The sequence below is a fragment of the Microcebus murinus genome, chromosome X (assembly GCF_040939455.1).
Source record: "Microcebus murinus isolate Inina chromosome X, M.murinus_Inina_mat1.0, whole genome shotgun sequence".
In the NCBI taxonomy this organism is placed as follows: domain Eukaryota; kingdom Metazoa; phylum Chordata; class Mammalia; order Primates; family Cheirogaleidae; genus Microcebus; species Microcebus murinus.
The window spans coordinates 94,901,303-94,923,503 of record NC_134136.1 but is presented as its reverse complement, the minus strand read 5'-3'; the positions used below and the strand labels follow the sequence as shown (position 1 = coordinate 94,923,503).

Here is a 22,201-nt window from a genome sequence, read left to right as displayed (position 1 = left end):
AAATAATATTTGAGTGCCTTTTGTGGACAGTTCTGTATCAGATGATCTGGAATGAATGTGGAGGGAAGTCCAGTCCTCACATAAGTAAACCTTTCATCTTTGAAAAGATTTAAGATTATTTGAAAAGCTGTTAATGGTTCTCTCTGTTTTTGGTACTAGAGCACTTATTCAATACCTGTTACCCAAAAGGACCTTGTGTAATATTGTGTGTCTGTTTTCCATGTACATTTCTAAGCTCCCTAGGGTTACAGACCATGTTCTTTGCATGTTTAATGTTCGATGCCTACAGAACTTAAATATATTTTGCATTTAATAAAATGTTTGTTGAGTGGAATATAATGAAGTACAAATTAATGTAGTCCTGAGCGTTAGCTAAATGGTAAAGCATTCATCATAGCACTTTCCTAAAGGCAAGTTTCAAGTTGGATTTTGAAGATGAGAGGACACATCCAGAAAAATAAGAGAAAGGAAAAAAAAAAATGTTCCAGGAATTTCCTAGGAAGCAGAGCCTTTTGGATTGAGAGACTGAATTTCCAAGGATTAGGGATAAAGAAATTCCACCCCTGCCTCCTTTATAAGTTTTTTTGGTATCATAGATGACATTCATAACATCTCAGAGTCAGAAGAACCTTAGAAGCCACCAAATCCTGCCACCACTACCCCTAGTTTTGTAAATCTCTCTTCGGGGACTGATGCTAGATTGTTCAGGGGGTAATGTAACATGGGTAGGACCAGACTATTTACCTGGCCTTCTCATTATCATTTTTCCAGAAAGATAAACATTCTTTCATGTTGAAAGCCTTTTGAACCCTTGTTTTGTTCTGGGTAAAAATCTGAACTTGTTGCTTCAAGTGTTTTTGTTTTTTGGTGTTGGTTGGGATTAGAATTTATAGTCAGTGACTCAGAACTGATTTCCAAAATCTCCATTCTTTTCTAAGGGGTCAGTTTATCCTTGTAACAGATGCCACTGAGGGAGGGAAAGGAGGTGATCATTTACTTCTCACCTGAGGTAGGCCTTATGCCAACTTATGTAAAATCCCCAGGAGTTCAGGTAGATAGAGGCTGTCTTATCCTGTAGTAATTCAAGTTTTGGACTGCAGGAGATCACAGCATCAGGGTTAGAAAATGTCTTCATTAATTCCACAAATATTTATTATATGGGGCATTGTGCACAGGGCCGGGGGTATAATGGTGAAAAAGTCAGATGTGACCCTCACCTTGCTAGAATGCATGATCTAGCAAGGCACAAGTGAGCCAGGTAAGCCATGGCTCTGCAGGGGCCTGCAGCAAGGCCTTGGGCCAGCTGCACGTCTCATGCTCGAGTCCTCCTGGTCTCTTCCCTAATCCTACTGGTGTGTAGAAGACCATGTGGTTTCTCCATGGGCCCTGAGCATGATCTCTTCTCTTTCTTCTTCATCTTCTTGCTTCAGATGTAACTTTAAAAGTCTTCTGGGTGGCCGGGCGCTGTGGCTCACGCCTGTAATCCTAGCTCTTGGGAGGCCGAGGCGGGCGGATTGCTCAAGGTCAGGAGTTCAAAACCAGCCTGAGCGAGACCCCGTCTCTACTATAAATAGAAAGAAATTAATTGGCCAACTGATATATATATAAAAAATTAGCCGGGCATGGTGGCACATGCCTGTAGTCCCAGCTACCCGGGAGGCTGAGGCAGAAGGATCACTCGAGCCCAGGAGTTTGAGGTTGCTGTGAGCTAGGCTGACGCCACGGCACTCACTCTAGCCCGGGCAACAAAGTGAGACTCTGTCTCAAAAAAAAAAAAAAAAAAAAAAGTCTTCTGGGTTACCAATTTTTTGGGGGGGAAGCCTTTGCTCATTTTGGGCTTCAACTAGAAGTTATTGATCACAAGTCTGAGGATCAGGTTTTTACTTAAGGATGCCATATTTGACAGCAATGTGTATGTTGTATGGACACTGGGCAGGAAGGGATACCCAAGTGAGGAAGTTTACAATAAGCCAGGCAAGTCCTGGTGGATCAGGTGGTAGAAGTGGATTTGGACCCAGAGGACCCAGGTGAGATGGATTATAAAACCACAGCCAATTGGACTTCCAACTGATCGAAAATGGGAAACATTGGAAGTGGTTCTGTGGCATGAGGTTGAGTGCCCAGGAACACCACGAAGCCACTGGGCTCATGGCAAAGGCCAGCAGTGTCTTGCTGGTGTTGCCTGCTGCCCTCTCCCTAGCCCCTGGCTCAATGCACTGCACAGAGTAGGTACTCAATAAACATTTAATGCATGGGAAAAATAGAGATTGTTCAAAGAGAAGCATGTTTGATCTGGAAGAACAAATAGATTTATTCATTCATTTGGTAAGCAAACATCGAGTGCTGTAAGGTGGAGGAAGGGCTTTTCATGATGACAACTGTGCCCCGTCAACATCGAAAGGCGAAGGTGAAGGAGAGCAGCACATTAATGAGCTTGCATAAGGTGTGATTTTTTCTTATGCTTGGCTGAATGCTGCAAAGCCGTTTTTAATTTTGACAGGCTTTGTGACAGGCTAATCACAGAGGACATTTGTGCATGTGATATTTTCTAAGCCCTGTTTGCAGTTAAATACTTTTATTTCAGTAAAATTAAAATGAAGAAAATACATACTCTCCCATCTTTGAAGAGGGGAAAAAAAGACCTTATTGATCCAGGGCATCTAAAGGCAGCACTGGGTGTTGAGTCCCAGCCTGCAGCCCTAGCCAGCTTAAGCTTTTGTTCTCCCCTCTGACTTCGGGGTTTGTGCTGACTTAGTAACCATTGTCTCATTGATACCAGCCTCAAGGAAAGGCCCTCCATTCTCTCAAAAGGGATGCAAGACCTCTCTGGAGGGTGGTTGCCCCCATCTCTCACCCTCTGTTTTCCTGTTTCCTAGGACTGCATCGATGTAGGCTGGTGGGAAGGAGAGCTCAACGGCAGACGAGGAGTGTTCCCCGATAACTTCGTGAAGTTACTTCCACCAGACTTTGAAAAGGAGGGGAATGTAAGTCTCCCTGGCTTTGATCTCTGTGCCCCACACGCTGTCAGAATTGTGGCTTCCATGATGGGATTTGGGATGGGGCATGGGGGATAGGGGAAGTTTGGTATAATTTGAAGAGCACTGGCATTTGCATGTTCGATGGACTGGGGTTCTGAGTCCTTGGCTGCCCTAACCTTATAACAAGTTCAGCATGGGACTCATCTGTCAGCTAGTGAATGTGATACCTATACTAGAGTTGTCACATATATAAGCAATGTAATGTGTGTAACGCACTTGGTGCGGTGCCTGGCATATTTGGTCACTCAAATAAACCGTGAGCCCCTTGGGTGCTCTGTTCGGTAGGTGGACTGCCTGCATCCCACATAGCATGGTTCTTGGGGTGCTAAAATAGCCAATGTTGTAGAAGTGGCTGGAAAGCACATTGTAAGGCTGCAGATGCAGAGTGAGGCCTGCTAGTCTTTCTACACTATATTTGCATCCATATATCTCTATATACTCACCTCTCATCTGGGTTCTCTCTGTGTGGGAACCCATTTGATGATGCTGTTGAAATGAGCCAGTCCACCCTCGCTTGCTTCACTCCAGGTATATTCTTTTCCTGCTACTGATGTAGTAAGAAATGTTGAAAAGTTAGCAGCACTTTATAGCATAAGGGGGCGGCAATTTAGTCTTATCCATCCTGTTCTGCACCTAAGGGCTCTTTGCTCAGGCTTTTGCATGACTTCTGCCCACCTTTCCCAGTCTGGGCCCTCTTCATGCCCGGAGGCTCTGTTACTAGATGATGCTGAACCTGACCTTGACACATCACCATTCAGGTAGGGCCGAGGTGCAGAAAGGATAGCTACAGTGCTGGTGGATTGGTTACCAAGGATACTAGGCTAGCATTTAATGATGTGTGTGCTACTTAGATGAACAGATGTTAGTTGTTTAAGAAGCTAGATGGTGTTGGCACCTGCCAAGATTAAGCCCCATAGACTGTTAGGTTGATTTGAAGGCTAAGGGCACACTTTGTTTAGGCTTTTTGATTTCCTTCTTGTATTGTTTAGGTGAAGGATGTTCTGTTCTACACCTGTTATTCTCTCTTGGTGTCTGAGTTTGGGCTCTGGAGAATCTGGATTCTGCTTCCTAATATTTTCTAGAGCCTTGATACTCAAAGTGTGATCCATGGACCAGCCACATTAGCATCACCTGAGATCTTGTTAGAAAGGCCCAGACCCCAGACCTGGTGCATTGGAATCTGAACTTTAACAAGATTCTCAGGTGATCTGTTTGCGTGTTACAGTTTGAGAAGTGCTGGTATAGGAGCAAGAAGCAGGTATCTACATGATGACAGCCCCACCTGCCAGGCCCCCCTCCAGATTTTAGGAGGAAAATAAATTCACATCACAGAGAGGAGCTCATCATTCAATAAGGAAATTTTCCACCAAGCAAAACCACTTGAAATGTTTTCAGTGATGACTATAGCAATGGTGGACTAATTTGACAAAATTAGTCACTTAGAAAAACAGACACCAAACACTTAGTAATGACTGGAAATATTTTGAAATAATAGGACACAGGAATGAGGTTTGGCAAACATAGAGTATAGTGGTCATGACTCTGGGCTGTAGCATCAGATAGACCTGGGTTCGAATCCTGACTCTGTCACTTGTTCTGGAGCCAAGGCCAAGTCACTGAATGTCTCTAAGCCTCAATATTTTCATCCATAAATTGTGAATAATTGTACCTACATTGTTGAACTGTTGAGAATATTTACTATGATGATGCACGTAAATTCTTAAGCACAATTCCTGGTGTTGGTAAATGACCCATACAGGGTAACTCTCCCAGTCTTTATAATTACTACCATATCACCACAGCAGGGGAAGGCTCCAGCTGAAACTCTGAAGTGATGATAGAAGGTTGACTCTGGTTCTTTTTGCTTCAGCTGAATAAATCAACACAGTCATCTTGATGTCCTAGTGAACTTCCTTGGGAATCCAAATGCATCTAAAAACTTTGAGTAGCCATTAAAAAAAAATCTAGGGATTTATAAAATACGCTTGTGGAGACATGCCGGCAGAGACTGGCATAATCTTCATGTTATTTCTCATATTTTTTTCTGGATCTGCTGCCTGACAGTGGTGTTGTATTTTCATTCATTCATTCACTCGGTATTCATTGAGTCCCTTTTCTGGGCTGGCCACTGTGCTGGTTGATTGGAAGTGAAGTACACACATAGTTGCTGCCCTTGTGGGCTTAGAGTTCGGCAGCAGGTCTGGTGTTTAGGGCCATAGGGACCTGCCAGACCTTTCTGAAAGGACACGTGGTACAGGCCTCTCTGAGTGAGAGGAGGCAAGGGAGCCATCCCGACTGCCTCTTCACCCTTCTTACCTATCTCTGGGAAGCTGGTAAAAGCTGGTCATTGGCCAGGTGCAGTGGCTCATGCCTGTAATCCTAATACTCTGGGAGGCTGAGGCGGGTGGATTGTTCGAGCTCAGGAGTTCGAGACCACCCTGAGCAAGAGCGAGACCCCGTCTCTACTAAAAAAAAAAATTAGAAAGAAATTAGCTGGACAACTAAAAATATATACATAAAAAAAGTTAGCCAGGCATGGTGGCACATGCCTGTAGTTCCAGCTACTCGGAAGGCTGAGGCAGGAGGATTGCTTGAGCCCAGGAGTTTGAGGTTGCTGTGAGCGAGGCTGATGCCACGGTGCTCTAGCTCTAGCCCGGGCAACAGAGTGAGACTCTGTCTAAAAAAAAAAAAGCTGGTCATGTCCTAAAGTATTTGGACACCAAGATATTCATGGTGACTTCTCTGTCTCTAGCCAGGGAATCTTAGAAAACAGCCATCCTCTTAGACATCTTAGACATTTGCCACCTTATTGGTTCTAATTGAGGCAGTATTTTAAAAAAAAAAAATTGTATGTATTTACTGAGTACAGTATGATACTTTGAAGTGTATATGCATTATGGATTGACTAAATCTAGCTAACTAATGTATGCATTGCCTCACATAGTTTTCATTTTTGTGGTGATAGGCAGTAGGGCTTTGAAGGCTAGGGGAAAATCTGGATCATTCTTTTAACAAATGGGCAAAGCCTGCAGTTGTCTCCACTGTGGCACCCTGCCTTCTAGTTCCTGGTCTTATTTTTGTAGGGCAATAAATTCACTCAGGTAAGAGATTCTCTATAGTGTACTTTTCTAGAAGCTCTGTGTTACATAAGCTATTAAAGGAAGCGCTTCCATTGGGAGAGTGAAGTTGTCAGTGATGAGTGGACTCAGCTTGGCTTGCTCGTTGGGGCATGAATGCTCTTTGGGGCCCCCAGGGACGTCTCTCAAACCCCAGACAAACAGCCACCATCTCTTTGATAAGTCTTTTAACGTTGTCCCTATGAAGCAAAAAACTCAATTTTAGGGAAGCAATAGTCATACCTGTCAGACAAAGTAATACCTACAGCTGAAAAGTGATTGTATAATGCAGCACTTAGCTTTCAGAAATTCAAAGTCTAAAATCCTTTTTTATCCCCTCTGGCCTAGAAAACCAGCCAACCAGCTTTGCATTGGTTGCCGGCCTTTATTACTCCACCCAGAGTATTGGTGAATTGGTGGCAATGTGACAAGAGATGGGGCTGTTATTTGCTGAGTTGACAGTATAAAGATGATTAGAATCATTAACATGAAGGCACCGTGTGAATGACAGAGTCTGAAACATTCTGCCACCGGTTTCAGCAGATGTCATCTTGTCTTGCCAGTGACTGGGGTTGCAGTCATTCACCCAGAAAAGAGGATGATCTGTGATGATTAGGGTAGACAGAAGCAAACGGCATTTATTGAACAGCAGGCCTCTTGACTCAGAAGGCATCGCCAGACCATTCTGATGGGGCTGGTGTATTTTTTTTTGCTGGGGTGTGAATTCAAGTGGTGACCACAAGGCCTTTTGGAATTCCAGGCCATCTTTCTTTTCTGTGAGTGCTTAGTGGATTCTCTCTCACCAGGGTGACAAACGCTTCGGGGCTTTTCCTCAAGATATTCCAGGAGAGCATCTGTTGATCTCTTGGTGCATATTTTAGAGCAATTATGTAAGCTATTTATAAGAGAACCAAGATTCAATGGCTGTCTATTTATTTTGAGGCTTGACAGTAAAATTGAATACCTGCATGGAAAGATTAAATATTCTGAGAGCTCTAATGAAGTAGTGCATGTGCTCTGTCATTGTTACTGAAGGATAATGGGGAACTTGGACTCTCAAGAGCAGCAGAAACAGCTATCATTAAAAGAAAGAAAAAAATTAGAATAGGGATTCTGAAAAATAGTGTTTCTGAAAGACGGTGTTTTAAGAAAGTCTCAGGCTCTGGTTCTTTTAAGAGAAGCCATTCAAATCGTCAGAAGAAGGTGTTACTGATTTACCATGCTTTGATTGAGAGGGCTCTTCAGAGTTTATGCCATGTCAAGAATGAGGACATTGCTAAGATTCCCATAAGCGTTTCCCTAGTGAATGTTCCACGGTAGAGGGTCTGCCTCTCAGCCTTAGGGACTCAGAAACCTGCCCTTGAAAATGTCCCCGTGACTGTGATGCAGGCTCACCTTTGTCAACACACAGAGACTTACCCAGGTAGCAGGCCGCCGGCTTACTAAATTGCAACAAGACTCAGATGCCAACCAGTCCGGAATGCATGGGCCTGCCTGCCTCAAGCATTTGCCCCCGGGGGCCTGATTCCTTAGAAGCCAGGTTTCATCAGAAACCAGCCCTACCCGGTGCTTGCTGGGAGAGCAAGTAATCAAAACAAGAGGAGTTTCTTGTCCTTACAAAGGGTCTTGCAGGTATCTCTTGAGGCCTCCTCATGCCCCAAAGGGTTTGGTTTGCCAAGGGAGCCATGCGTTGAACTCAGCTAAGCCCAGATAATGCCTGTAGGAACATGGCACCACTGGCTTCAGCAACTGTCCATTTTTCTGTGTTTCCATGACTGGCCTATTCCAGACTCTTCCTATTCACATCAGTCTCCAGATACATTGTGATACAATCAATTAGATTTCCCATTTTTTTTTTCAGTTATCATCCTGCCAGCCTAGCCTCTTAAGATTGTTCTAGATAACTCAGCAGAAGTTTTACAAGTTCCAAAATTTACAGAAAACGAAATTGCTTGCTCGATGCCCACAATAGCTAATCCACCGTAGGTGAATTTTGCTGGTTTAACTAGTTTAACTGCTTCCTCTTTACCAAGTTCTTAGGAGGCCCCTTACCTGAACCCCTATCTTCTGACAACTGAGTTCATAAAATCTGTTCTTAGCCAAAATTTTCTTTGTTCCTCGTCATGTCCTTTAGCCTTTTGAGAACTACTATAGTTTATAAAAATCTCCAGTAAATTATTTCCCTGGTTTTGTGTTTTTTTTTAGTCTTCTAGAAGAAATAAATGTGTGCTTTTAATAAGCAGCCTTATGGAAAACAATTCACCTACAACATTATCCGTCTTGGTATGTTTAGTTTCCTGGACGGTTTCACATGCAAAGGAATAGGGCTTGTTAAGGCATTTATGTCACCCAAGTGCAGCCTATTGATGTAGCCCCAACAGGCTTCCTCGAGGCCACCTAGGTGGCATTTCCTCTCCCTTCTCCAGCAGTAAGTATGGCCAGTACTCTTTGAAGGCAGAACCCATGCCCCAAGTGTCTCATTCATAGAAGCTAACAGCGTGCAAGGTACATGGTTGGCAGTCAGAAATCCTTTGGGTGTTTGGTGCCAGGGTGCACCTTCCCTTCCTTCTGTCCCTCCTCTCCTGCTTGCTGCTCTCTCTTGTACAAAAGAAGAGGAAGGGTGGAGGGAGGGGCAGGGGTAAGTGGGCTCCTGTCGGATTCTACTGCCCAGGGAAAAGGGGTCCCAGGTCCTTCCATCTGTCATGGGGTCTGGATATGGAATCGAGGCATCATTTCCAGGGTGGTGGGGTGGATGGAGCGAAGGGGTGATCCAAGGGGTGATCTGAGAGGGCATGTTAGGGAGATACCGGATGCCACGGCCTGGCTGACCACCCAAATAGGCCATCCATCAGTCTGCATGGGCCCAGCCAGGAGGGAGACCATGGATGTAGGCCACCAAGCCAGAGGCTGAGGGAGGAAACTAGAGAAAGACACTTCCAAGAGCAGGTTACACAGCAATTCCCAGGGATTTCCTATGCAGGTGACAGGGCAGGCAGTTGCTGGGGACTCTGCAGGGTACAGAGGGGCAGACACTGTTATGACCCAGAGCATAGCTTCAGCTGCGCATTTCAAAGGCGTGGCTGGTCTCCTGGGACAGGAGACAAAAGGGCAGAGTGGAGATCCCCATGTGTTTCCAGAGCTGTGCCTTAGTCAGGAACTATCCATTTGTGTCCCCTCTCCAGCCTTACAGAGAACTTAGCTGAATGCATGGAGGAGAGCTTCCTAAGGTCCAGAGTTGCTCAAAATCAAGCTGAGATTGCCTTCCAGAACTTTACCGTATTCCTCTGACAAAGCCCCCTGGGGTGCCCAGCCATCACTGGGTACACTCCTCGGTTATTTTTCAACAAATCACATCTCTGGGGCCAGAGCTCTGAAGGCAACTGGCTCAAGAGGCAAAGGGGCAAATCTGAATTCCTGCCCGGAGAACAGCTGAGCCCCCTGATGACTTCTTTTGCTTGGGACTGGCCAGTCTTGCCAAACAAAGGGCAGAGTCATTTCTGAAATCCGGAAAACTTGTCTTCCTGCCATCCTCATTTCGAAACATTCACATCTATTTCCTTCCTGGTAGTGTGAAGGGAAAAATCAAATCTAGCTAATATATCCATTGAAACCAACAACTCCACACACAGTCGGACATGGACACGCACGCGCTAACGCCTGTGTGTCCTGCATACATGAACACCATGGAAGGCATTGGACTCTCAGAAATCAGATGTTACCTCGTGCTATCAACATTTTTATGTTGACTCTTTTTAAATGAATTCCCACAGTCTGGATGTTGAGAAACGTGAGTTTTGGCCCCCACTCTGGCTACAAACTAGCTGGTGACACAGCCCCTCTGGGCCTCAGTTTTCTCATCTGTAAAGGGGACTTTTATGATCGCTTGTAGCTCCGACATCCACTGGTTTGCTAAGCACTTACCTGTGAATTGAGCATGCTAAAGCCACCTGAGTTTGGAGCTAGAGATTTTACTTTCACCATGGAGGGAAGGACGAAGGAATAAATAAAACAAGTGCCTCTAAAAAAATCAGCACTTAATATAAAATGCTTGCCTGAGTTGAAAGGATGTTTCTGGCTGTGCACCTTCGGGGGCTAGTTAATACTTTATTGCTGTTAAATTTTGCAGAGGAAACCTTGACCTAACGTTTAACCTGGAAGACCCCCCAGCCCCATTTCCTTTATCCAGTCACAACTGGGCATGTGGAGGGAAATCAACTGAATGATCTGCTCATGTCTTTTTAGTTGAGAATCGTGACCTCTTGTGATGAATCTTTTATTGTCACATTTTGCTACTCCGCCTTCTCAGTTCTCACTTCCCTGTCTTCCTGTTGCATTAAAAAAAAAAAACAAAAAAAAAAACCTGTAGGCCCATGTGCAATACTTTATGAATCACTGGGGTGGGGGTGGGGGCAGTTCAGAGCTACATGGAGTCCTAGCCCTGAGTTTTGTTTAGAATCTAAAAAAGACCTCTTATTTGAAAATGCAGCATCTTTTCTCATTGGAAGAGGCATGAGAAGGCTGGTTAAGTTTGATGGAACCAGAGAAAGTGAAGTCAGTAAAGGAAAAACAAAAACAAAAAAATGAGAGGCAAACCTGTGACCCACCCGCTCAGCTGATAAGCGAAGCAGGCAGGCACCTGGCCAGCATTGCTCAAGCATGGTAGATGCAAGACAGACAGCTCCCAAACTGTCCCTTCCTCCCCAAACTGCCCCAACTGCCTTCGCAACTGCCAGGGTTCCCAGCAAAAATTCACACTTCTGTCTCCGCCCTTTGCCATGTTCACACACACACACTTGTTGTGACCACACTTTTCATACACTGTCTGTTAGTGCGACATCGCTCATCCCCTTTTCCTCCCCCAGTGCCCCTCTGCTCTGTCACATTTCATGTGTCTGCTACATGCTGAATCTGACACAACAGGGATATTTTTTTTTTCTTTGCTCAGTAATCTTGGAAAATATGATGACTTGGAATTGTCTTTTTAAAATTTGGGGCCCTGTGGTTTTGAGGCAAGGCTGCTGGGGTATCGGCCTCGGTGAGAGGGAGCTCACGTGCAATTGGTTATAGAAATTTTCAAACCAGCAGGGAGCGAGGAAGACACCCAGGGGTAGGCGTTGTTGGGACTTGGCTGGCGAGAATAAGGCCACAGGGTGTTGGCGGTTTCGTGAATAAGAAATTACAAGCATACTTCATTTTGCTGCACTCTGCTTTATTGTGCTTCATAGATCCTGTGTTTTTGACAAATTGAGGGTTTGTGGCAACCCTGCGTGGAACAAATCTATTGGTGCCATTTTTTCCAGCGGTATGTGCTCACTTTGTGTCCCTGTGTAACTTTCACCATATTTCAGACTTTATTATTATATCTGTTATGGGGATCTGTGATCAGTGATCTTTGTTCCTGTGGCAGTCGCTTTGGGGGTGCCATGAATGGCACCCATATAAGACGAACTTAATTGAATAGCATTGTGTGTATTCTGACTGCTTCACTGCCCGGCCATTCCCCGTCTCTCTCCCTCTCCTCAGGCCTCCCTACTCCCTGAGACACAACAATATTGAAATTAGGCCAATTAAGAACCCTGCACTGGCTTCTAAGTGCTCAAGGGAAAAAGTTGATAAAGCAGTGTCAGGGTTTGAGAGGCTTGACTCCAATTTTGAAAGAAAAAAGTTCTGCTGTGGGTAAAATGCTGTCAAACAGAATCGTGTGCCACAGAGAAATCTTTTGTGAAAGGAAGTCAATCGATGCGGCAAATTTCATTGTTGCCTCATTTTAAGAAATGGCCACAGCCACCCCAACCTTCAGCGGCCACTACCCTGACCGGTCAGCAGCCATCCACATTGAGACAAGACCCTCCACCAGCAAAAAGATCACAACTTGCTGAACACTCAGATGATCTTTTGCATTTTCTAGCAATAAAGTATTTTTCAACTATGTGCTCTTTTTTAGACAAAATGCTACTATTGCACACTGAAGAGATAACAGTATGGTATAAACATTTATGGGCACTGGGAAACAACAACAACAACAAAAGCCTGTCACTTGCTTTATTGCAATGTTCGCTTTATTGCAGTGGTCCAGAACCACCATATCTGGGAGGGATGCCTGTTCTTTGATTCCGAGGTAAAGGAAGGTTAATTGGCAGAGTTTCAATAACTTTGTTAGGTAAACACACATCTGTCTTCAGTCTAATTTACACAAAAACAGAAGGAAGGAAGAAAAAGGTTTCAGTGGAGAAGCTAGAAGGGGCTGACAAAAGAAGAAAGAATAGTCTGAAACCATGAGCCAGAAACAGGTCTATCTGTGGCACACCTGTATATAGGGTAGGTGGCCCTCAAAGCAGCTTGCTTTCTTGTTTATAAAAGAGTATATTTGTATGGACTCAGAGGATACGGAAAAACATTAAGAAGGAAACACAAACATACACGCGTATATGCACCCATAATCGGAGATCACCGCTTTAAATGCCTTTTTCCCCCAATCTCTTTCTCTTTCTCTCTATGTTGTAGCATAGTTGAGCTCATACTGTAGCAGCAATTTGATACCCGTTTTTGCCCCCAACTTTAACATAATACAGTTCCCTGCGCTTTTATAAACTCCTTGTGTGGTTTCATGGCCATGTGATGGTTTGTCTTGTGGATAGTCTCTGGCAGGATGGACACTTCAGGGTGGTTAAGAGCGTGCCTGTGGGTCAGACAGCCCTGGGCTTGACTCCCAGCCACCTCCCTCCTACCACCATTTAATAGCCTGGTGACCTTGGGAAATAGCTTCATCTCTCAAAGCCTCAGTTATTACGCCTGTAAAATGGGCATAATAATATCACTCCCTTATAGGGTTGTCACATGGATTAAACAAGTCAGTGCTTACTGACTCCTCCTACTTGTAAAACCACCTCCTCCTAAGAGGGGGAGTAGTAGTATCAATATTCACAGATGAGAAGGTTCACCTAGGTGAGATCACTTGCCCAGTGTCCACAGCTAATGATGGAAGAAAGAGCTACGTTTATAATGACAGATTCTCGAACCCCACCTCTTGCCACGATGCTATACTGCCTGCTTAGAGTAACTTGGCTGAATGACCCGGCTGGTAAGAGCAGAGCTGAAATGCTACTGAATCCAGGACCTCCATTCTATAATGCTCCCTGAAGAAGTTCCATGTAGATCTAATATTCTCTGGGCTTATTTAAAACCATTTCTTCCCATGCCCCAGTGCTGCACCAGGCACTTGGTGGGTCAGGGCTGGTGATGGGCAGGTGCTTTTACTGGTCCCTGCGGTAATGGTAATGTCACAGTAGTACATTTTCAGAAAGCCAAGGAGACTCCATGGAGTTTTTTAAGAGCACAAGTATATGATGCCCAGAGAGGGTGAGAAGTATCGGCAGTGACATGGATCTTATGCTCAAACCCTCCCCATCTTCCATCTTTCCTTGATAATTTCGATGTTGAGGAGGTTCTCCATTTTCCCTGGGGCCTCCTTTCCTCTTAACACAGCCGCCCAAGAATGCTGCCCTGGCTGGATTCTCTGGCCATTGAATCATTCGCCAAGTCCACCTGGAGCATCTCCCTCCTACAGTCAATCCTGGGTGACAAGGAAATGCCTGGCTACCCTGCAACTGGTTCAGGGATGAATGCCATTAATTGCATTGCTGCCTCCGTCACCTACAGAGTGACAATGTTTGAGAAAAACAAATTGCGGCTGATACTCAAAAAAACCCTCCATTCCAGCTTTTCACGTGTGACTGGGTATAGCTAGTTCATCGCGGGGCTCACAAATGGCCTGCCAGCCTCAGCGCAGAAAGGAGCAGATGGCTTGGAACCCAACCTGGCCTCAGTGGGTCTTCAGGCTGCATTTTGCTGAAGGTCCCACGTCCAGAGCAGATTTGATTTTGAGCCTTCACAGTGACTCTTTTCGAATTGCATGGTTATTCAGCAGATTAAATCTTAATTGCAAATGCAGCTTCAGCGTAGGAGTACCATTGTGCTTGCTGGTTTCAGGCCATTTTTGCTGAGCCGTGCTTTTCCAGAAAGCTGTTACAAATTTAGAAAGAGGGAAATGGCGTTTCATTTGTCGATTGGAGTTTTGTTTTGCCGACTGAATTTATTTTAGTGTTTGTTTAGAGGTGCCAAAAACTGACGTCCCTGGAGAGAGAATTGCTCAATTTTTGGAGAGGTTCTCTAAATTGTCCAAACGGCACATAGAAAACAATGTCTGTGGTCCTTTTGTGAGAGGACAGGATTGCCAACAATCTCATGTGGTATAATTTTGATTATTTTTTCAGAGACCCAAGAAGCCACCGCCTCCATCCGCTCCTGTCATCAAACAAGGGGCAGGTAACGTACCTTTTAGTTCCATCAAATAAAATGTGCATCTTTTCTTTTTGCATCTATTCAAATCATGGCTCCTTGGTAGAGCTCAAGATTCCTGGTTCAAATGCCATAGATCGCCAAATTAAGAAGTTACAGTTTGGTCCCAGCAAGCAGGTTTTAAATATACTGCTGTTTTTCCTAAAAAAAAAAAAAAATAGACATACCATTTTTTTTTTTTGAGACAGAGTCTCACTTTGTTGCCCAGGCTAGAGTGAGTGCCATGGCGTTAGCCTAGCTCACAGCAACCTCAAACTCCTGGGCTCAAGCAATCCTGCTGCCTCAGCCTCCCGAGTAGCTGGGACTACAGGCATGCACCACCATGCCAGGCTAATTTTTCCTATATCTATTTTTAGTTGGCCAATTAATTTCTTTCTATAGTAGAGACAGGGTCTCGCTCTTGCTCAGGCTGGTTTCGAACTCCTAACCTTGAGCAATCCGCCCGCCTCAGCCTCCCAGAGTGCTAGGATTACAGGTGAGCCACCACGCCCAGCCTAGACATACCATTAAAATGTGTCTCTGATACAGTATAAAAATGTGGGCTCCCAAAGAGAATGATCAGAAAGGATTTATAATAAATTAGTTTTGTTGTTGGTGATTTTTTTTTTTTTAATAAACAGCTTTTGGGTAGAGAACCTAATTGTCCCACTTTGCCTGAGCCCAGTTGAGGGTCAGCTTGGGCAGTATTGTTTCCCATGGGTCATAGCAGCCTTGTACTTGTACAGTGTTGCTGAATCTTCCATGTGTGTCCGTGTGGTTAACCAAAATTTGTACTTATTTCACTTACATCCCCCCAACTAAAAGAAGTTTTTCTAGCAATAAATATTTCTCCTTATGATTATTTTTCAATTTTTAAGAGTCCAATTCACTTTTTCTGTGTAGTTTGGATATAAAGCCTGAATAATGTAGGAAGAATTGACATTGGTGAACATTTTATAACTCATTGCATACTGTATTCTCACTTACAAAGATGATAATTCATATTTCCCAATAGAACTCCTCTTTGTAATTGTCAAAATTAACTGCGGGGAGAAACTCTTCCATGAATAGCTAGTTAAGTGACATTGAAAAAAAAATAACAACTAAAACAGAAGAAAAAGGGGAATTTTTAGTTCTATACATTCACAATTACGGTATTTCTATGGCATTTAACCTATGGATACATTTTCAGATTGGTTTGCTTATAGATTTATTAAGAAGTGATTTTTTTTAAGTTGTTTTGGCCCAGCAAGTTGGGGAAAAAATCAACTTGACCCCAAATTCCTTTTCCATTCCCCTGGGCATAGTTGAAAATTACAGAGATTAAGCCCTGAAATGGGATGTTAATTACATCTCCTCCTCCACCTCCATCCTTGTTTGCATTGAGCAGTTTCATTTTGCCACCTAGTGGTTCTGGCCATATAAATATTTTATTGTGCTGAAATGAAAGCAGGCTATTTATTTGCTTTTCTCTAAAGGCCCTTTTCCCTAGAGGGAAACTTGGTAACTGATTAGAGACCACAGAGTTGAGTGGTCCAAGGTTTAGGCAGCCTAGAATGTAGCTAGGATTGGCCTAGAATGTAACTAGGATTGGATTCTTTAATATAGTAGTATTGTCACTTCTTTCTGTGTCTCTAGAAATGGTACTGAACATCTTTATTATTGTTAGGAGACTAGATTGTAGCATGGTAGGCAAATTCTTATCCTTTTACAACAATTTTACAAAAGTTTATGATGGGTGTGTATGGGGCAAAGCAAGATGACATTTAATCTTTGTAGATTACTGCTGCTACTCATTTATCCTGCTGAATAATCTTGGAAACTGCTTTGTGGTGGGGGAGGTAGGTATCTATATTTTCCCCACCATTAACTTTCCTCGTGTTGGATTACTTAATAAAAAGAAAATCAGATATAGAATTGATAGAAATTAGACGCAGTGTTTAATTTGTCATGAGTCATTAAGGGGATTTGAGTAAAGTGTGTATTTTGGTGGATATTTTTCAACTTCTTTTGACCTCTGAGGCTGTGTAATTGAGATTTTAGTACCAAACACCCATCTTTGGGGCTGGTCATGTCAAGGGTTTGTCAAGCACTTAACCAGTCTATAAGGAAGAGGAATACGTTTGATTGGTTTGTGCTTCAGCTGTTTTCCAAGTGCTCTTATATGCTGAGGCCACTGGCACTGAGGAGGACCCCAGGTGAGGGAGCAGCAGCAGTCTATGTGGGTAAAGATTAAATGCTAAATGGTACCTTTGCAAAAATGTAATTCTTGAGGGATTTGGATGCAAAGAGAAAGAACCACCATAACTTCTCTGCACCTCCTTCAACTTAAAACTATGTTCTGGTTCCTATTGCTACATAACAACCCACCCCAAATTTAGTGGCAGAAAATAATAATCTTCTTATGCTAGTGGATTCTGTGGGTCAAGAATGTGAACAGCACATGGCTGGGATGGCTTGTCTCTGCTCCATCCTGGCTAGGACCTGGGCTGGGAATGCGAGGCCAGCTGAGGCTGGAGGATCCACTTCGAAGATGGCTGCTTCACTCACATGTCTAGCTCTGCTTGGCAAGGGTGGCTGGAAGGCTGGGCTCAGCTGGGGCTGGGGCCTTCTCCAGGATAGCTGACTTCTCACATGTAAGTTCTAGCAAATGAAGCATAAACCGCATGGCCTTTTATGAGCCAGCTTTGGAAATTATTAATACATGGTATCACTCTGGCTACTGATAGAAACAGTCATAAGCCACCCACATGCCAGGCAAGGAGCCCTCACCTCTTAATGGGAGGGGCTATCAAATAATTCCAGTCTAGATTTTATAACTGCTACAAAATGGAATCCAGATTCCTATGAAACTCCTTTTTATTATACTTGTAGAGAACAATACCCAGTGGCCCTGTATTTGTATATTTTGATGGCTGACCTGTTTATTTATATACATTTACCATCCCTGCCCAGTAATTTCCTTTGACTCTGTTGATGCCTAAGGAAATCAGGTTTCAATATTAGAAAACATTAGTGGTGTTCTTAAAACTTAAGGATGTATAGGCAGGCAAACATAGCGACATAGGCTAGAAATGACTTCTGCTCTGTTTCTAAGCAGCTCATGTTTGCTAGGTAATAACAGCACCCAGCTCAGGGAAAAAAATATTGACTTTGCTCTACCTGATAAATATTTAAATGCTATTGTGTCTAATAAATGAATAGAGAAAACATTTTCTGATTAGTGTTGTCCTTTCCCTCCTAGGTACCACTGAGAGAAAACATGAAATTAAAAAGATACCTCCTGAAAGACCAGAAACACTTCCAAATAGAACAGAAGAAAAAGGTATGAAATCAATTCTTCATTGGCACTTCTAGAACAGCAAGAGCAGAAGCTGTCTGTCATAGGGCTAGTCCAGAATGCCCACAGAATTTGCTTTTTCTTTCGAATGTGGTGATTATGGTCTTGGTTTGATTGCTTTTAAACATCCCATTTCTACAGAAATAGGAGAGGGTTACGTGGTAGGGCCAGAATTTCTCATCAAATGAAAAACAACCAGACCAGTCACTTAACACATTGGAGGCATTTTGTGACATGTCTGCCATGGCCACCCTCTCCGCACCCTGAAGTCCCCTGAAGTCAGTTTAAGTTCCTTGAGGGCCTGAAATGTATCTGACAGTTTCCACCCAGCCCCTCCCCCATGCCTGGTGCCCCAGGGTTCATTCACTGTTAAAGGGTGAACTTGGCTTAGTTGAAATTCCCATCCAGACGAATGAAAGCTCTCTTCCTTAGTCACTGATGGGCCCTTAACTCTGGCTAACGTTGTTACAGACAATGAATGTCTTGAATGTCCTTGGTCAAGAATGCTGGGGACCAGGAAAGACAGCATGGCAATACCGGGACAAGTGGCTCGGTGCCCGGAGTCTCCTGAAGGTGGTTAAAAGTGTCATTGGCAGAGACATAGCTTAACACATCTCACACAGTCACGTTTACGAACACGTTTGACTCCTACGATTTTGAGTATTTCTCCCAAAGAAATCTGCATGCTGTGGAAGGACTCATTTTATTAGGTGCCTAAAATTTGATTGATCACATATTTTTAGGGGAAAAGTGCTATGTTATTATTATGAACAGGAGGCTGAGCAAATTCCATTTTAAAAAGCAGTTCTTTTTAAGTCACAAGAGAAATGCTGAATTAATGAATGTAATTATTTGGAGCTACTCCATGGTGGCCTCATGAAATTTTATTGTGAAGTTTAATATTTCATATCAGCCTGCCAAAAGTTTTCCCAACATTGCAAGCTCTTAAGAAGCTATACCTCTTTCTTTCATGGTGAACAGTTAGAACTTGGGTCATGGAACTTCATTGTAAAGGCCAGGTCTGTGTCACATATCAGTGAAAACAATAGCCATTGAGTATATACCCTGCGAACAGCTCTTTAATAGATAAGTGTATTGTGAAATAATCAAACGCTGTCCTGTGTCCTCATGGAGGACACATGGCTAATTTGCAGGTAATAGGCTCTGTGATGAGGACACTTCCTGTGCTGGCCCATGCTAACTAACATAAGAACTTATATGTGAACACCACCCTAGTTGGCTGGCCAAGTGGCCCCACACTCCTGGTTATTCCCCTCCCATGATTCCTTGCTCTATGCCACAGTAAGTAAGGGAGGCAAAAACCCTAGTCAGGAAGCCAGGGAACCAGCCCTGCCCTGAGACTTGACCTCCCTGTTTTATCAGCACGAACCCCCTTTCCCATTTCTTCTGCAGGCTGCTGCAGTTCCTGTCCCTGTTCTGTTGCTGCCCAGCAGGAGAAATTGCCCCTGCTTGGCATTTCGGCTGAGCCCTTCCTCCTCTGGCCCCCATGGGCCAGAAGATGAGTTCCCAGCATTCCCGATTGGAGCGTATTTCCCCACAGAGAACACCGTGGGAATGAGCACAATAATACCTGTATAACAGCTGATGGGTTTTTTTAAAAAAGCTTTTTGTTAATTACCCTGGGCGCCCAAACATCATGAATCTTTGTTTGCAAGTAAAAGGTGTTCTGAGCACCATCTTGCAAGTAAACACAGGGGACCTGCCTCTACTCCAGTGGGCAACTCTCTGAAGTTCCATCTTTAGCAGAAAGAACGTGGATAAGTGCTTTTTACACCATGCACAGGGCAAGGCTAGTTAGGAACAGAAAACATGATACTGTCATTGGCCACCAAATCTGGCTTCAACTTTATTCTAATAGTTCTGACTCCAGAAAGCCTTGGAAATCAAATACCTGTGAAGTTCCAGTTTACCTTCCAAGTTGAAACTGTGCACAAGAAGAATCCGGAACCCATTGTTCCCTGAAACACTCCCCCATTTCAGAGGCCCTTTTCAGGCCCTTTGCAGAGGCTAGCGTGAGAGGTGCTGGGCCTCTTTTCTTCCCATACCCAGCAGGTCCTATGGGGCCATTGACGAAACCCATTGGTCATGTACTGAGCGCTGGCTATGTAGCAGCACTGCACAGGGCTCTAGGGAGATGACCAGACGTGGGCCTTGCTCTCAGGGCCATGCTACACGTGCAGATGCCCAGAGAGTGTCCAAGTGGGGCTTGTTTATGACGGGCTGCCCTGTCATGCTCAGGTGGGGAAGGAAGGAAGTCTCCCTTAGAGGGCAGGTCCATCTGTTGAAAAGGGAACATGACAGCGTCACATCTCAGCCAGGCTTCAAAGGATGAGCTGGAGCTCGCTGAGAGTAGACAGTGGCCAGAGAGACCCTCCAGGCCGAGGGATGGGTGTGAGCAGAGGTGTGGAGGGGAAGGAACAACCAGCTCCAGGGTGTTTATTCTTGACAGAATACCTAGTGCTCTTTGCCTCCCAGCTTCGCCTTTGGAAATGGCATCAGTGATGTTTCTTAAGACAGGAAGTGAGTAATCTATATCTAAGTACTGTCATTTACATTAGATCTATCTGTTTTCTTGATGCTGTTTTCAACAATGACTTAAAGAAAGACCAGAGAGAGAGCCAAAACTGGATTTACAGAAGCCCTCCGTTCCTGCCATACCACCAAAAAAGCCTCGGCCACCTAAGACCAACTCTCTCAACAGACCTGGCGCGCTGCCCCCGAGAAGACCGGAGCGACCAGTGGGGCCGCTGACACACACCAGGTACTGCTCCACGATCGCTGCCGGGGCAGGTGGGATGGCCATAGGACACGGGAGGGGACCAGAGCCGCAGACCTTGGGAGGAAGGAAGAGGGCAGGAAAAGGGCGATCAAGCTGCCCTCTTACCTCTTCTCGCAAAGTTGTCTGAAGATGCCAGTCCCTCTGTCCTTGCTCCTGCGCGCAGGCAGAAGCAGGTGTGAGGTTGGGGGACGCCTTGCGGGTTTCAGCATTACCAGGTGAGGATTGGCTACCCAGCATCTCCCTGCTCAAGCATAGTGATTATTATTGGGCTTCATGAGAGCAAGGCCAGCTGCCCTTCAGCCTGGAAATGTGGGTGGAACGTCCTTTTTTGTCCCTCTGGATGTCATGCTGGCCTTGGGTATGCACGTCTCACATGCGGCAGTGTCCCCTGACCCTCTCGCTGTTCTGTGGGGCTTCTTACCACACCCCAAGCTCCCTCTGCTCTTCACTGTACAGCCTGCTGTGTCACCTGGGACTGGGCCTGGCAGATAGCTCCTCTCTGAGCTGTAAGGCCCTCAAAGGCTGGGGACATGCTTTATTCAGGCACGCGTTCTGCGATGCGCTTGGCAAAACTAAAATTTGTTCACTAGCCGGCTGGACATGTGTTAGTAATGTGAAATCAGAGTTGGATAGTTTGTATTCCAGACCTAAGATGCCTACCACAGAGCAAGGAACTGTTGGATTCACGCCACAAGTTCATTGCCAGAACTTTCTACCATTATATATATATGTTATGTGTTGGCGTAACACTCCAGAGCAAATCAGTGACCCCTGGAGGGCTTTAGGCATACCTAAACACAGAGTCACTCACTGAATTTTTTTTTTTTTTAAGAAACAGAGTCTTGCTCTGTCACCCAGCTGGAGTGCAGTGGCATGATCACAGAACTCCTGGGCTCAAGCAATCCTGCCTCAGCCTCCCAAGTAGCTGAGACTACAAGCACATGCCACCATGCTTAGCCAATTTTTTTTATTTTTTATAAAGATAGGGACTTGCTATATTGCCCGGGCTGATCTCTAACTTCTGGGCTCAAGTGATCCTCCTGCCTCTGCCTCCCAAAGTACTGCGATTACAGGCGTGAAGCCACCATGCCTGGACTAACTTTGTTTTTATAAGCTGAGTTGCATGGTGAGAGTTGCATGGGGCTTCAGAGCTCTCAAGTTGAAGTTAGGCCTCCTTGAATCTTAGCCTACCTCCTAAGAGGATGTGAGCCTCGGTGAGTCACTGTCCTTCTCACCTCACTTTCTCTGTCTATAAATTGAGAGTGATAATTGATAATGGAATGCCCCTAAATCATTTCCAAGTATATATCTCCATGCCTATAAATCAATGTTATTTTCATTGTCATTTTTAGTATTGCCTATTGAAGTAGGAATACTGCAGTAAGATGAGTTCTTTTACTTTTTTTAAAAAAAATTAATTTGCGGTGAAATACACATAACATAAAAATTACCATATTAACCATTTAGGTGCACTGTCCATTGGCATTAAATATATTCACATTATTGTACAGCCATCTCCAGAACTCTTCATCTTGTAAAACTGCAACTGTGTACCCTTTAAACAACTCCC

The 22,201-nt window shown here is 44.4% G+C and overlaps 1 protein-coding gene across 4 annotated transcripts in view; it reads left to right on the top strand.

Annotated features, from left to right (window-relative positions):
- The window catches only part of SH3KBP1 (SH3 domain containing kinase binding protein 1), a 311,729-nt gene that overhangs the window by 239,247 nt on the left and 50,281 nt on the right, over window positions 1-22,201 (top strand). For all 4 annotated transcript variants that reach the window (XM_012784660.3, XM_012784664.3, XM_012784665.3 and 1 more), the window contains 4 exons: window positions 2,877-2,984; window positions 14,428-14,479; window positions 17,736-17,816; window positions 20,454-20,613. In XM_012784660.3, coding sequence (XP_012640114.1) covers window positions 2,877-2,984; window positions 14,428-14,479; window positions 17,736-17,816; window positions 20,454-20,613 — 401 coding nt within the window. The remainder of the gene's footprint in view (window positions 1-2,876; window positions 2,985-14,427; window positions 14,480-17,735; window positions 17,817-20,453; window positions 20,614-22,201) is intronic.